At 42.0% G+C, this 13378-nt stretch overlaps 1 protein-coding gene across 8 annotated transcripts in view; it reads right to left on the minus strand.

Annotated features, from left to right (window-relative positions):
• RNF111 (ring finger protein 111) overlaps positions 1 to 13378 on the minus strand; it is a 130868-nt gene that overhangs the window by 38301 nt on the left and 79189 nt on the right. For all 8 annotated transcript variants that reach the window (XM_058665770.1, XM_004578040.3, XM_058665772.1 and 5 more), the window contains exon 2: positions 538 to 1430. In XM_058665770.1, the coding sequence (XP_058521753.1) occupies positions 538 to 1411 (874 nt within the window). In that variant the 5' untranslated portion in view covers positions 1412 to 1430. The remainder of the gene's footprint in view (positions 1 to 537; positions 1431 to 13378) is intronic.

The following is a 13378-nucleotide window of genomic DNA, read 5'->3' on the forward strand; positions in this document are numbered from 1 at the left end:
TAGCGGATGAATCCTATATGCTACTGAGTACCATCAGCACTCAATGTTTCAGAGCCCTGGAATAAAAGCACTCAAACACTGGGGAATTACATCTCAGCTACAAGTAATCGAATACTTAAAAGCAAAATAATATTAAGTAGTCTTTAATAAAGCCTTAAATTGTTCTTACCATAGATCAATACGAAAAAAATAAACTTATATTTTAAAATACATTGAGAAAAAGTTGTGTACCACAAATCAACACCTCATATAAAATATATTATGTACAAAGTGATAGAAGCTGTTATTAAGCTGTTATTCTCAAAATTAAAAAAAAAAATCATTTTATTTTTGCCCCCATTAAACTTTAAAGTTTTTACCTCAAAACTGGAGTCATGATTTCAAACTACAGTTAGTAATTTACTTACATGACCTAAAAATAAAAGGTACTAATAAATCCAATATTCCTTTTGTTAAACACTGTGACAAAGAAATCAGAAAATAGCACAAATACAATGCAAAAGTTGCCATGTTCTGCATCTTCAGAAATGCTATTACCTGAAGGAGCAGTTGGATTGTTTTGGTGGTTTTCACTTGAAGAAACAAACAAATCTTCTTCTCCTTCAGTTGATGAGCTGGAAGAGGATTCACTGCTGAGGTCATTCTCACTGGAACTACTAGAACTGGGAAGCAACGCATATTTTCTTCGGGCTAACACTTCCCGCTTCTTCCTCTGCATTAATAACCTCTCTTTTTGCTTCTGTGTCCTCTGTGAGGTATTATTTTTTACAAATCTTTTTCTGCATGTAAGTCTCCTTAACGAATTGCTATGAAAACAAGGTCTTTTCATTAACAATCCTGACACGGATTCGGTCTCAGCCCGAGGCCACTTCTGCGACCGTGCACTATGACTTCTTTTAGCATTCAAAATGGTTTGGGAATGCCTGACAGAGACTTCTTTATCCTCATCAGATGTCACAGTATCAGAATCTCCAAAATGCAGACTAGATGAAGGAGAAGACAGACAATCACTAAAGGAAGAATCATTATCTTCGTCACTTGGTGGTCCTAGGTGTTGCCTCAAGCCTAATATCCCCTGGTTCTCCTTAACACAATCCTGCATGTAAGAAGGGCCAGCCTGCTGGCTTTTGCGCTTTTTCCTTACAACTCGCTTCTCTTGTTCTTGTTGGTTACCATTCATGTCCTTCTCTTGTTTCTGAGTACCATCACACAAGTGAGAGAATTCATTCCCCACTTTATTATTAATCATTTCAACTCCCGCTGAAAAATTTTTGGCTGCCCCAATGGGCTCTGGATGCAAAAGGATCCCTTTCAGACTCTCTTGTGTCTTTGGCGCATCAGTTGAGATCTCACTCTTCATATCCACTTTTAAAGTATAGAGCTCGTTATATTCATGAGTCCATTGAGACATGAGAAATGTTGAGGAAGGCCTAAAAAATATAATTAAGATAGTAGATATGTTTTAGTATACTTTATTAGATTATTTCATTGAAGAGCACCCATATTTTCACTATGAATACCCCTGTAACAGAACTGTCTTTCCCTCATTAGGATACAAAATGGTTGTAACAAATCATTTTGCTATTTTCAGAAAACATCTTTCTTTGATACCTCTACTCTTGCATCCAATGTTTAGAGATGCAGTAGCTATCATAGAATATAAGCCTATTTGCAAAACAAGATGTTACTAAAAAATGATGGTGCTGTATACCCAGCTGTCTTTAACAGATTTGTCAAAATTGAGTAATTTCTCCAAAACCCACTACAGCAAAAATACACAAGAGTTAGAATCAAAAGGCTTGATTAATCAACACATTTTCCCCTTGAGACACTTTAAAGTAGTAATTCAAGCATTTTCTATACATCTAGACGGTAACTGCAAACAATGAACTATACAGCTTCTCCTTCCTACAATTATTTCCTTAATACTAATATATTCTCTAACAAGAATCTGAATTCTGACATGGCAGGAACAAGCAGTGCATTTCAGTTTTAGTCACAGAAAGACTACAGCCAAGACTGAAAATTACTGAGGATCATTTAGTTAAATTAACAGAAGAATGAAACAGAAAAATCAAACCTCCTACCGCTTATCTAAGTACATCTAAATAACTCCTAAAATCAAGAGTTGCACAAAGTGAATTTCAAGCACCAATATCAACGCAATGTACATAATAATGGTGATAAAGAAGTAAATATTATGTTCCCCAATGGAACATATACATCAGCAAAACATTTAATCTCATAAATGAAAAGCTTTACCTGTGTTACAGCATGAGTATTTACACAAAGGTTTTCTGTTTTTGCTATTGTTGTTGTTTTTAATTTCTTTAAGCAAGGAGCTTCTTCTGGGTCTCCCATGTGAGTACAGGAGTCCAAGTCTTGGACCATCTCCTACTGGCACATTAACAGGGAGCTAGAGGGCCCGGCACCATAGCCTAGTGGCTAAAGTCCTTGCCTTGCATGTGCCGGGATCCCTTATGGGTGCTGGTTTGCCCAAACAACTGTGTGAAAAACCCAAAGAAGACCCAAGCACCTAGCTCCTAGCTCTGGATCAGATCAGCTCAGTTCTGTTTGCTGCAGCCATTTGGGGAGTGAATCAGTAGATGGATCTTTCTGTCTCTCCCTTTCCAGTAAAAAGTAATAAATCTTATTTAAAAAAAGCGGGGGGGGGGGGCCCCGGCGGCATGGCCTAGCAGCTAAAGTCCTCGCCTTGAAAGCCCCGGAATCCCATATGGGTGCTGGTTCTAATCCCGGCAACCCCACTTCCCATCCAGCTCCCTGCTTGTGGCCTGGGAAAGCAGTTGAGGACGGCCCAAAGCTTTGGGACCCTGCACCCATGTGGGAGACCTGGAAGAGGTTCCTGGTCCCCGGCTTCGGATCGGCGCGCACCGGCCCGTTGCGGCTCACTTGTGGAGTGAATCATTGGACGGAAGATCTTCCTCTCTGTCTCTCCTCCTCTCTGTATATCTGACTTTGTAATAAATAAATAAAATCTTTAAAAAAAAAAAAAGAGGAAGGCATCTAGTCACAGATCATTATAAGTCTCAATGGTAACTTACAGGCACGTCTGACTTCAGAAAGGCCTGGGACCAGCCTTGTAGTGCAGTGGGTTAAACCACAAGCACATTGGCACCAGCTCATTCCCAGCTTCTCCACTTTATTTTTTTTAATATATTTTTATTTTATTTTTACTGGAAAGTAAGATTTACAGAGACTGAAAGGAGAGACTGAGAGAAAAGATCTCCTGTGCGATGATTCACTCCCCAAGTCACTGCAATGGCTGAGTTGAGCCAATCCGAAGCTGAGAGCCAGGAGCCGTCCTTTACAGCTTTCTGAGGCCACAAGCAGGGAGCTGGATAGGAAGTGGAGCAGAGGTTGATCAGAACCAGTGCAGATAGGAGATCCCGGCAGATGCAAGGTGAGGACTTTAGCCACTAGGCTACCACACAGGGTCCAGCTTCTCCATTTCTTATCCAGCTCCCTGCTATTGCAATTTTGGAAAAGCAGTGGTAGATCATTCATGTACATGAAGCCCTGCAACCCACATGGGATATGCAGAGAAAGCCCCTGGCCTGGTCAGCACAGCCCTAGGCATTGAAGGCATTTAGGGAATGAACCAGAGGAAGATCACTACTTTGTGAGACTTTTCTGTTCTCTCCCTTCGTTGCGGTTTAAATACATAAAAATAATCTTTAAAAAAAAAGTTAAGAAGGGCTCACAAAATAGCAACAAATAATGTTGAAAATGTAAATAAACCGAAACCTTTATGCATACTGGTAATACAATTAAAAATGATGAAGTCACTTTGGACATAGTGTGGCAGTTTGTCAAAGATTAAATACAGAAATACTATGACCCAGCAATTCTACTGAGGAATTCTATCCACAGGAAGTAAAAAACCTATACAAAAACTTATACAGAGCAGCTCAAACGATTCACAGAAAATGGAATTTTGTTTTAACGTAAAGAATGTTGGAAGTCATGTAGTTATTTCATTATGTATGTCATTTCAAAGATATGCATGAATCACACTTTTCCACAAATTTTTTAATGTTAATTTTATTTATTCTCACTTCACTTGAAAGGCAGAGGGTCAAAAATCAGAGATCTTCCACTGTTTGGTTTACTCTCCCAAAATCCCCACCTCCACCAAGGCTGGGGCCAAATTGGAGTGTGGGACCCAGTCCAGGAGTCCCAAGTGAGCTACCACCTACTGCTTCTCAGGACAGCACATCTGCAGATACCTGGATCTGAAGCAGAGCTGGCAGGCTAACAAATATCCTCAGGAGGACCTTCACTGCTAAGCCAAACTCTTGTCCACTCATAAATCTTTATTAGGTACCTTCATATACAACAAATGGAAACATGAATGTGCATCAACTGTTGAAGAAATTCAGAGGGCTGGCATGGTGGCGTAGCCAGGAAAGTCACCAAAAGCAATGTCCAACAACCCATATGGGCACCAGTTTCAGTCCCAGCTGCTCCACTAATTCAGCTCACTGCTAATGCCCTAGGAAAGGCAGTGGAAGTTGGCCCGAGGGCTTGGGTCCCTGCTGCCCATGGGGAAGCCCCAGGTGAAGCAACCTGGCCATTGCAGTCACTTGGAGAAGTCAATTAACAGATGGGAGATCTCTGCCTCTCCCTCTCTCTCCAACTCTTGACTTTCAAATAAACAAAATTAAAAGAAATCCATATGATATTCAATAAGAAATGAAGAACTGGGCCTGGCGCGTAGCCTAGCGGCTAAAGTCCTCGCCTTGAACAGGCCAGGATCCCATATGGGCGCGGATCTAATCCCAGCAGCCCTGTTTCCCTTCCAGCTCCCTGCTTGTGGCCTGGGAAAGCAGTGGAGGACGGCCCAAAGCCTTGGGACCCTGCACCCGTGTGGGAGACCTGGAGGAAGCTCCTGGCTCCTGGCTTCGGATTGGCACAGGACCAGCCACCAGGCCACCAACCATTGTGGTCACTTGGGGAGTGAATCATTGGACAGATCTTCCTCTCTGTCTCTCCTCCTCTATATATATCTGATTTTGCAAGTAAAAAAAAAAAAATCCTCTTTAAAAAAAAAGAAATGAAGAACCGATTCAGGGTACAACATGGATAAACAATAACATATAGAATATACACTTATCAGTCACAAAGACTACATAATGAAGATTCCTCTTATATGAAAGCTCCAGAAAAGGCCTATTTATAAAGAGGTCAGTGGTGGTCCAGGGTTGTGGATAATAGGAGGCATAAGTATCATGGTTAGGAGGTACAGAGTTTACATTCAAGGAACTGAATGTGATCTAAAACTGACTGTAATGATGGCTTTCCAAGTATGAATACAATAAAACCACTAACATCATAGCTCAACAAGTCATTGTCAAAAACATCAACAGGACAAATATTAGGATTCCTGACCACAGATAAGTATAAATCCCATCAACAGGGCTCGGCAGCGTGGCCTAGTGGCTAAGTTCCTCGCCTTGATCCCATATGGCCGCTGGTTCTAATCCCGGCAGCTCCACTTCCTCTCTATCTCTCCTTCTCTCAGTATATCTGACTTCGTAATAACACTTTACTAAATGCAATTTCTGTGCCATCACTACGTCCCAAAGCCAAAACAATGAACTCTTTTTGGTTCAATCTGTTGTGACAATTTGATCTTCCCAATAAAGAAGGAATGAGGACATTAAGGAGGCAGAGTGGTCTGGTATACCGTGCACTGTGTGTTTGTATATTAGCAACTCTTTTCTCTTCATGTCATGTTGTAATTAAATGTGAAATTGGTTATGAGGTTTCCGGCAATGGCACTGTGGTGCAGTGTGTAAAACTGTCATCTACAATGCTAGCATTCCATATGGGCTCTCCCAGCTGCTCCACTTCTGATTCAACTCTCTGTTAATAATGCACATGGAAACACAGGGAACAATGGGCAAGTGCTAGAGATCCAAAAGAACCTCCTGGCTTCTGGTTTTGGCCAGTCTCAACTGCTGTAGCTGGGTGGGGAACGAACAGGCAAATGGAAGGCCTCTGTCTCTTTGTCTATGTATACAGTTATGCCATCCAAAAAATTTTTTAAATTTATTTATTCTTATTAGAAAGTCAGATCGACACAGATCTGCGCAACAGCCAGAGCTGAACCAATCCGAAGCCAGGAGCCAGGAGTTTCTTTCTGGCTTCCCTTGTGGGTGCAGGGTCCCAAGGCTTTGGGCCGTCCTCCACTGCTTTCCCAGACCACAGGCAGGAAACTGGAAGGGAAGTGGAGGTGCTGGGATTCAACCCTGAGCCCATACGGGATCCCGGTGCATGCAAACAAAGGACTTCAGCTACTGTCTACCACACCAGGCCTATTCAAACACATCTTGAAGACAATATTCCCTGCTCCCCCAAAAAACTATTAAGTTTTCATCAAAGAAATACAAATTCATACAGTTTTTTGAATTGAGAAAAAAAAAACAGGCCCACCTTGGTGGCCTAGCAGTGCAGGTCTTGTCTTACATGCAGCAGGATCCCATACCGGCACCAGTTCCAATCCCAGTGGCCTCACTTCCCATCCAGCTCCCTGCTTGTGGCCTGGGGAAGCAGTCAAGGATGGTCCCAAGCTTTGGGACCCTGCACCCATGTGGGAGACCCAGAAGAAGCTCCTGGCTACTGGTTTTGGACTGGCTCAGCTCCAGCCATTGTGACTGTTTGAGGAGTGAATCACTGAACAGAAGACATTCCTCTCTGTCTCTCCTCCTCTCTGCATATCTGACTTTTCAATAAAAACAAACAAACAAATAAATAAATAAACAAACAAACATTTAAAAAAATTTTCAAATGCTAGTGCTGCATTTTTTCACTAAGAAAAATATAAGAAATAACATCGGGATCAGCAAACAACATTGTGAACTATTTGCTGCTTGATAGATCAATTTAGTCTTTTTATAAAAGATACTGGTTGGGAGGCCAATGCCATGGCATAGTACGTTAAGCTTCTGCCTGCCAAGCCAGCATCCCATATGGGAACCCATTCTAGTCCTGGCTACTCCACTTACAATACAGATCCGTGTTAATGTGTCTAGGAAAGTAGCAGTGTACTGTCCAAGCACTTGGGCCCCTGCACACATGTGGGAGACCAGAAAGAAGCTCCTGGCTTTGGACTGGCTCACCTCCAGCTGTTACAGCCATTTGGGGAAAGAATTTGTCAATGAAAAATCTCTGTGTGAATTTCCCAAATAAAAATAAATAAATAGTGGCAGCAGCAGCGACAACAACAAGAAAAAACATTGGAGCCCGGTGCGGTAGCCTAGTGGCTGAAGTCCACGCCTTGAACCCGCCCCGGGATCCCATAGGGGCACTGATTCTAATCCCGGCAGCTCCACTTCCCATCCAGCTCCCTGCTTGTGGCCTGGGAAAGCAGTTGAGGACGGCCCAAAGCCTTGAGACCCTGCACCTGCATGGGAGACCTGGAAGAGCTCCTAGTTCCTGGCTTCGGATTGGTTCAGCTCCAGCCATTGTGGCTGTTTGGGGATTGAATCACTGGATGGAACATTTTCCTCTCTGCCTCTCTTCCTCTCTGCCTCTCCCTCTCTCTGTATTTCTGACTTGGCAATAAAAATAAATCAATCTTTAAAAAGAAAAACATTGGTAGGACAAGATTTTTAAGCCACTACCTGGGATGTTTACACATCCTCTAAACCCTATCATAGGATCTGCATTTAAGTCTCAACTCTGCTCTCAACCTACCTTCCTGTTTCATGCGCCATGAGAGGCTACAGCTGACAGCTCAAATGAGACCTGGACTGGGCTTCTGGCTCCCAGCTTTAGATTAGCCCCATCTCAGCCATTATGAGCAATCAGGAGAATAACACAGCAGATACAAGGACTTATGAGCGCCCATGCAACTTCTAACACAAACACTTTTAAAATTAACTTTAATAAGAGAAAAAAAGAAGGAAATTGCAAGATCCAATATCAATATATAACCAAAGGACAAATATTGTATGATCCCATTTATATGAAGTATCCACAATATTCAAATTCCTAGAATGTAGAATCACTGAAGTCAATTTTGGGGTACGAGAAGTTAATAATTAATGGGTATACAGTTTCAGTTGAAAAAAAGTTCTGGAGATACATGTTGGTGACAGTTGCATAGCAATGTGAATGTACTTAAAGCTGCCAAAGGACACAGTAAAAAATGGTTGAAAGGGCAGTTTGAAATTTTAGGTTATATATATCTTACCAAAATTTCAAAAATCTTTGTACCATTTCATTCCATCTTGGCCTGTAACTTCCAAAGTGTTAGAAGAGCTAACACATGGGCCTAGCACAGTGCCTCAACAACTAAATCCTCCCGTTTCAATCGCCAGGATCCCATATGGGCACAGGCTCGTGTCCTGGCAGCTCCACTTCCCATCCAGATCCCTGTTTGTGGTCTGGGAAAGCAGTCAAGGACGGCTCAAAGCCTTGGGACCCTGCACCCATGTGGGAGACCCCCCAACAGTCTCATGGCTCCAGGCTTGGGAGAGGCTTGGTTCTGGCTACTGCGGCCATTTTGGAAGTGAACCAGCGGAATGTAACATTTTGGTCTCTTCTTTTTCCTTCTCTGCATAAATCTGATCTGAATTTTCTAATAAAAATAAATCTTAAAAAAAAAATACAATCCCTTTTAAGAACAACTTACTTGCCCATAATCACTCAATATCATACCCTGTTTTTGGTAAAGTACTGGCCATTAGTGGAAATAAACTTATTAGGCTATTTGCTTTAACAAGTCCCCTCACTACAATATATGCAAAGTTTGAATCTCATCAATCCTAGCCATCTGATCTCTGGCAACTAAAAGTTATCTGGCACACATAAGATACTCATTAAGTACATTTTATTGCATTAATCAGTAAAATAATAGGTAAAAGGAAAGGAGCAAAAATGTATTTCTATAGTAGTTAAATCAACATAGGAAATAAGATATCATAGGAAATAAAGCACACATAACATCAACATGTCAATAATGTCCAGGGCCCGGCGGTGTGGCCTAGTGGCTAAAATCCTCGCCCTGAAAGCCCCGGGATCCCATATGGGCGCTGGTTCTAATCCCGGCAGCTCCACTTCCCATCCAGCTCCCTGCTTGTGGCCTGGGAAAGCAGTCGAGGATGTCCCAAATCTTTGGGACTCTGCACCCGCGTGGGAGACCTGGAGGAGGTTCCAGGTTCCTGGCTTCGGATCGGCGCAGCACCGGCCGTTGCAGCTTACTTGGGGAGTCAATCATCGGATGGAAGATCTTCCTCTCTGTCTCTCCTCCTCTATGTATATCTGCCTTTCCAATAAAAATAAATAAATCTTTAAAAAAAAATGATGTCTAATATTCCTTGAACATTGACTGTCACAGATTCACAAACCCTGAAGCTACAAAAGACAGTTCTATTCTAGTTGGGGCTCCACCAGGTTCTTCTGATGAACTGGCACTGGTATTGATTGCAGTGCTATGGATTAAGCTGCGGGTTGTGACATTGGCATCTTATACTGGAGTGCCTGCTGGGAATACCAGTTGCTTCACTTCTCTACCAGCTCTTCACTAATGCGCTTGGGAAAACAACAGAAGATTGTCCACCCATGTGGGAGACCAAGATGGAACACCTGGCTTTAACTTGACTCAGCCCCAGCTACTGTGGCCATATGTGAAATAAACCAGCAGATGAAAAGATCCCATTCTTTCTGTCTCTGTCATTCTGCTTCTTGAAGTAAGAATAAGAAAACAATTTTTAAAAGATAAAAATGATAAACGGACACACCTACTGCTTCTTGATTCACAGTATGTTATGTAAGAAAATAGCTGTGTCTTCTAAAAAGCATATAAAGGTTACTTATCTCCTCTCTAGTCTTTCAATGCGGTGGATGGGGATGGGGAACCTCAATGCCTACTAAACTGTCATAAAATAAATAAATAATTTTTAAAAAAAGATCACTTTTCATGTCCCTTAGAGTCTCAAGGCACACACACACACACACACACTCAAATCAGAGTCCTCTGAATTCAGCTCACAGACACATTTTATTTAGCATGCACAATTTAGAGAGGAAAAAAAACATGGTTAGTGGGCCCGGCGGCGTGGCCTAGCAGCTAAAGTCCTCGCCTTGAAAGCCCCGGGATCCCATATGGGCGCTGGTTCTAATCCCGGCAGCTCCACTTCCCATCCAGCTCCCTGCTTGTGGCCTGGGAAAGCAGTTGAGGATGGCCCAATGCTTTGGGACCCTGCACCCGCGTGGGAAACCCGGAAGAGATTCCTGGTTCCCGGCTTCAGATTGGCGCGCATCGGCCCGTTGCGGCTCACTTGTGGAGTGAGTCATTGGACGGAAGATCTTCCTCTCTGTCTCTCCTCCTCTCTGTATATCTGGCTGTAATAAAATGAACAAATCTTAAAAAAAAAAAAGATGGTTAGTGTTAAAACATCACAACCATTCTCATTAAAATTGGGAGGGGAGAGGTAGCCTTGAAGGGCCCCCAGTGGTAGCTGCTGAAGGCCTCGCCTTGAACTCGCTGGGATCCCATATTATCACAGTTCGTATCTCAGTTGATCCACTTCCCATTCAGCTCCCTGCTTGCTTGCAGCCTGGGAAAGCAGTCGAGGACAGCCCAAAGTCCTGAGATACCCATGTGGGAGTCCCAGAGCTCCTTGCTCCTGGCTTCGGGTCGGTTCAGCTCTTGCCCTTGTGCCCACTTGAGGAATGAATCATTGGATGGAAGATATTCCTCTCGGGCTCTCCTTTCTGTATAACTGACTTGGCAATAAAAATGAAATAAATATTTTAAAAAATCGGGGCTAAAAAAGCATTACTCGTTGCTATATAACATGTTCTGAAAAGGCTAGTTAAATCATCCAAACAAGAAAATGAGCCGAACTATTAAAGATAAATTAATATTCTTTTACTACATGATGGTAAGCCTGACAGGAAAATCACTGAAAACAAGCCAGTTATGTGTATGTTTACCACAATACTACTCCAAAAATCAGTGATTTTTTTCTTTGCAGGGATAGGAAACCCTTTCTCTGCCGAACACCACTGAATATTTGTAATCCCATATGCACCATACAAAATTATCAACCTAACTTAGTCTACTATGGAGTGACTGAACTTTGTTTTCTATTTTTGTTTTTGTTTTTTGTAGATTGATTGGATTTTGAGTCCTGTCTGCAGTTACCTTGGAAGAGCCAGAAAAAATGATGTCACAGACTTTATATGACCCTCCAAGAGGACACTTACACAGTAGCTAGTTAGAAAATCCTAATAAAACACAACTCACAAAACAAGGATCAGAAGAGTTAATATCTAACAAGAGACATAAGACCTATATGTAAAGGGTATAATGATGTCATTTATGTTAAAATCAATGGAAAAATCCAATGTGATCTCAGTTCAATACCAATATTTTTCAATTACAAAACAGGGTAACCGGTATGTTATTTTTCTTCACCTACAAATACTCCATGTCATCCATAATATACCAGAACATGGTAGATCATTTCCTAGCTCCACAATAAGTAACTCTTAATTTCTTCTTTCTTTTCTCTAGATCCAAAATAAAAACCAGATAATTCTCTGTGTAGAGAGGAAGAAGTATCAGGGACTCTCTCACTGGATAGCTTTACATTGGTCAAGTTTCCTCCTATTTGCCAGAGTCACCCAGGTCATTTGTTTGCATTTAAAAATCACTGAATCTGTTACGACATGGAGCATAAAGAGATTAAGAAACCTGAATCCAAAGATATTCATTCCACTACTTAATCTGAACAGTTATCTACAGGGAAGATGACTAGAGAGGAATGACATAAGGGATATTTCTCTAAGGAAATTCAGGGACACTCTACTCCATGTTCCTTAGTATACTACTGCTCACGATATTACAAAGAATGAAAAGGGTACTACCTATTGGCATAGTACTTACGGTGCAACTTAGAAATTTGTATCCCATACTGCAGAGGCTGCTTCAAACACTAGCTCTCTGCTCTACACTTCAGTTTCCCGCTAAAGTACACCTTTGGAGGCAGATCATCAAGGGCTCAAATACTTGGTCCTTGTACCCACATGGGTAACCCAGACAAACTTTCTGGCTCCTGGCTTCAGCCTGCACCAAACCTAGCTCTTACAGGCTAGCAGAGTGAGCAAGTGGATGGAAGATATTTGACTTTTAAATGAAAACTTAAAAATAAATTTTAAAAATAATGAATGACTATAACAGCATGATAGAGTTCAGAACTGTCAGGTACAAACAAAAATAAAGAGAAAGCTGCATTCTGAAGAGTATTCCCAATTGACTATCACCTCTGAAAGGGTAAAAAAGAAATGAATAATGCAGACAATGGGTTGACTATCTGAACTGGTTGACAAAAACACCATGAGGAAGATATCTAGATGAAAAGTGCTATAAAAAAATCCTCAAAATATTTTAGAAGCGGGAGAAAAATAAGGCATTACTGTAACTAAAAATCTATACCAAACAGGACTCAGCTTGGTAGCCTAGTCCTCACCTTGGACGCACCAGGATCCTATAAGGGCACCAGTTCTTTTTTTTAAAAAAAAGATTTATTTATTTTATTACAAAGTCAGATATACAGAGAGGAGGAGAGACAGAGAGGAAGATCTTCCGTCCAATGACTCACTCCACAAGTGAATCGCAATGGGCCGGTGCTGTGCCAATCCGAAGCTGGGAATCTGGAACCTCTTCCGGGTCTCCCACGCGGGTGCAGGGTCCCAATGCATTGGGCCGTCCTCAACTGCTTTCCCAGGCCACAAGCAGGGAGCTGGATGGGAAGTGGAGCTGCCGGGATTAGAACCAGCGCCCATATGGGATCCCGGGGCTTTCAAGGCGAGGACTTTAGCCACTAGGCCACGCCGCCGGGCCCAGGGCACCAGTTCTAATCCTGGCCGCCCCGCTTCCCATCTAGCTCTCTACTTTTGGCCTGAGAAAGCAGTCAAAGACGGCCCAAAGCCTTGGGAGCCTGTACCCACGTGGGAAACCCAGAAGTTCCTGGCTACTGGTTTTGGACTGGCTCAGCTCCAGCCACTATGGCTGTTTGGGGAGTAAATCACTGGATGGAAGATCTTCCTCTCTGTCTCTGCTCCTCTCTGTATATCTGACTTTGCAATAAAAATGAATAGATCTTTTTAAAAAATCTATGGCAAATGTAACAACCATAGGAAAATATGATGAAATATTCAATAAATATTTGTTAATTTTCATCTTTTTGTAGGGTCAAGTGCAAAATGGAGCAAATAAGCAAAACTAAGTGCCATTCACTTTAGCACTAAAAATTAGATCCAAGTTCTGGTCCTTACTCTACCCTTACACTGTTGTTTTTTTTTTTTTTTTTTAAAGATTTCAGGATCTGTATTTCTACCTTGT

Source organism: Ochotona princeps, chromosome 6 (genome assembly GCF_030435755.1).
Source record: "Ochotona princeps isolate mOchPri1 chromosome 6, mOchPri1.hap1, whole genome shotgun sequence".
Lineage (NCBI taxonomy): Eukaryota > Metazoa > Chordata > Mammalia > Lagomorpha > Ochotonidae > Ochotona > Ochotona princeps.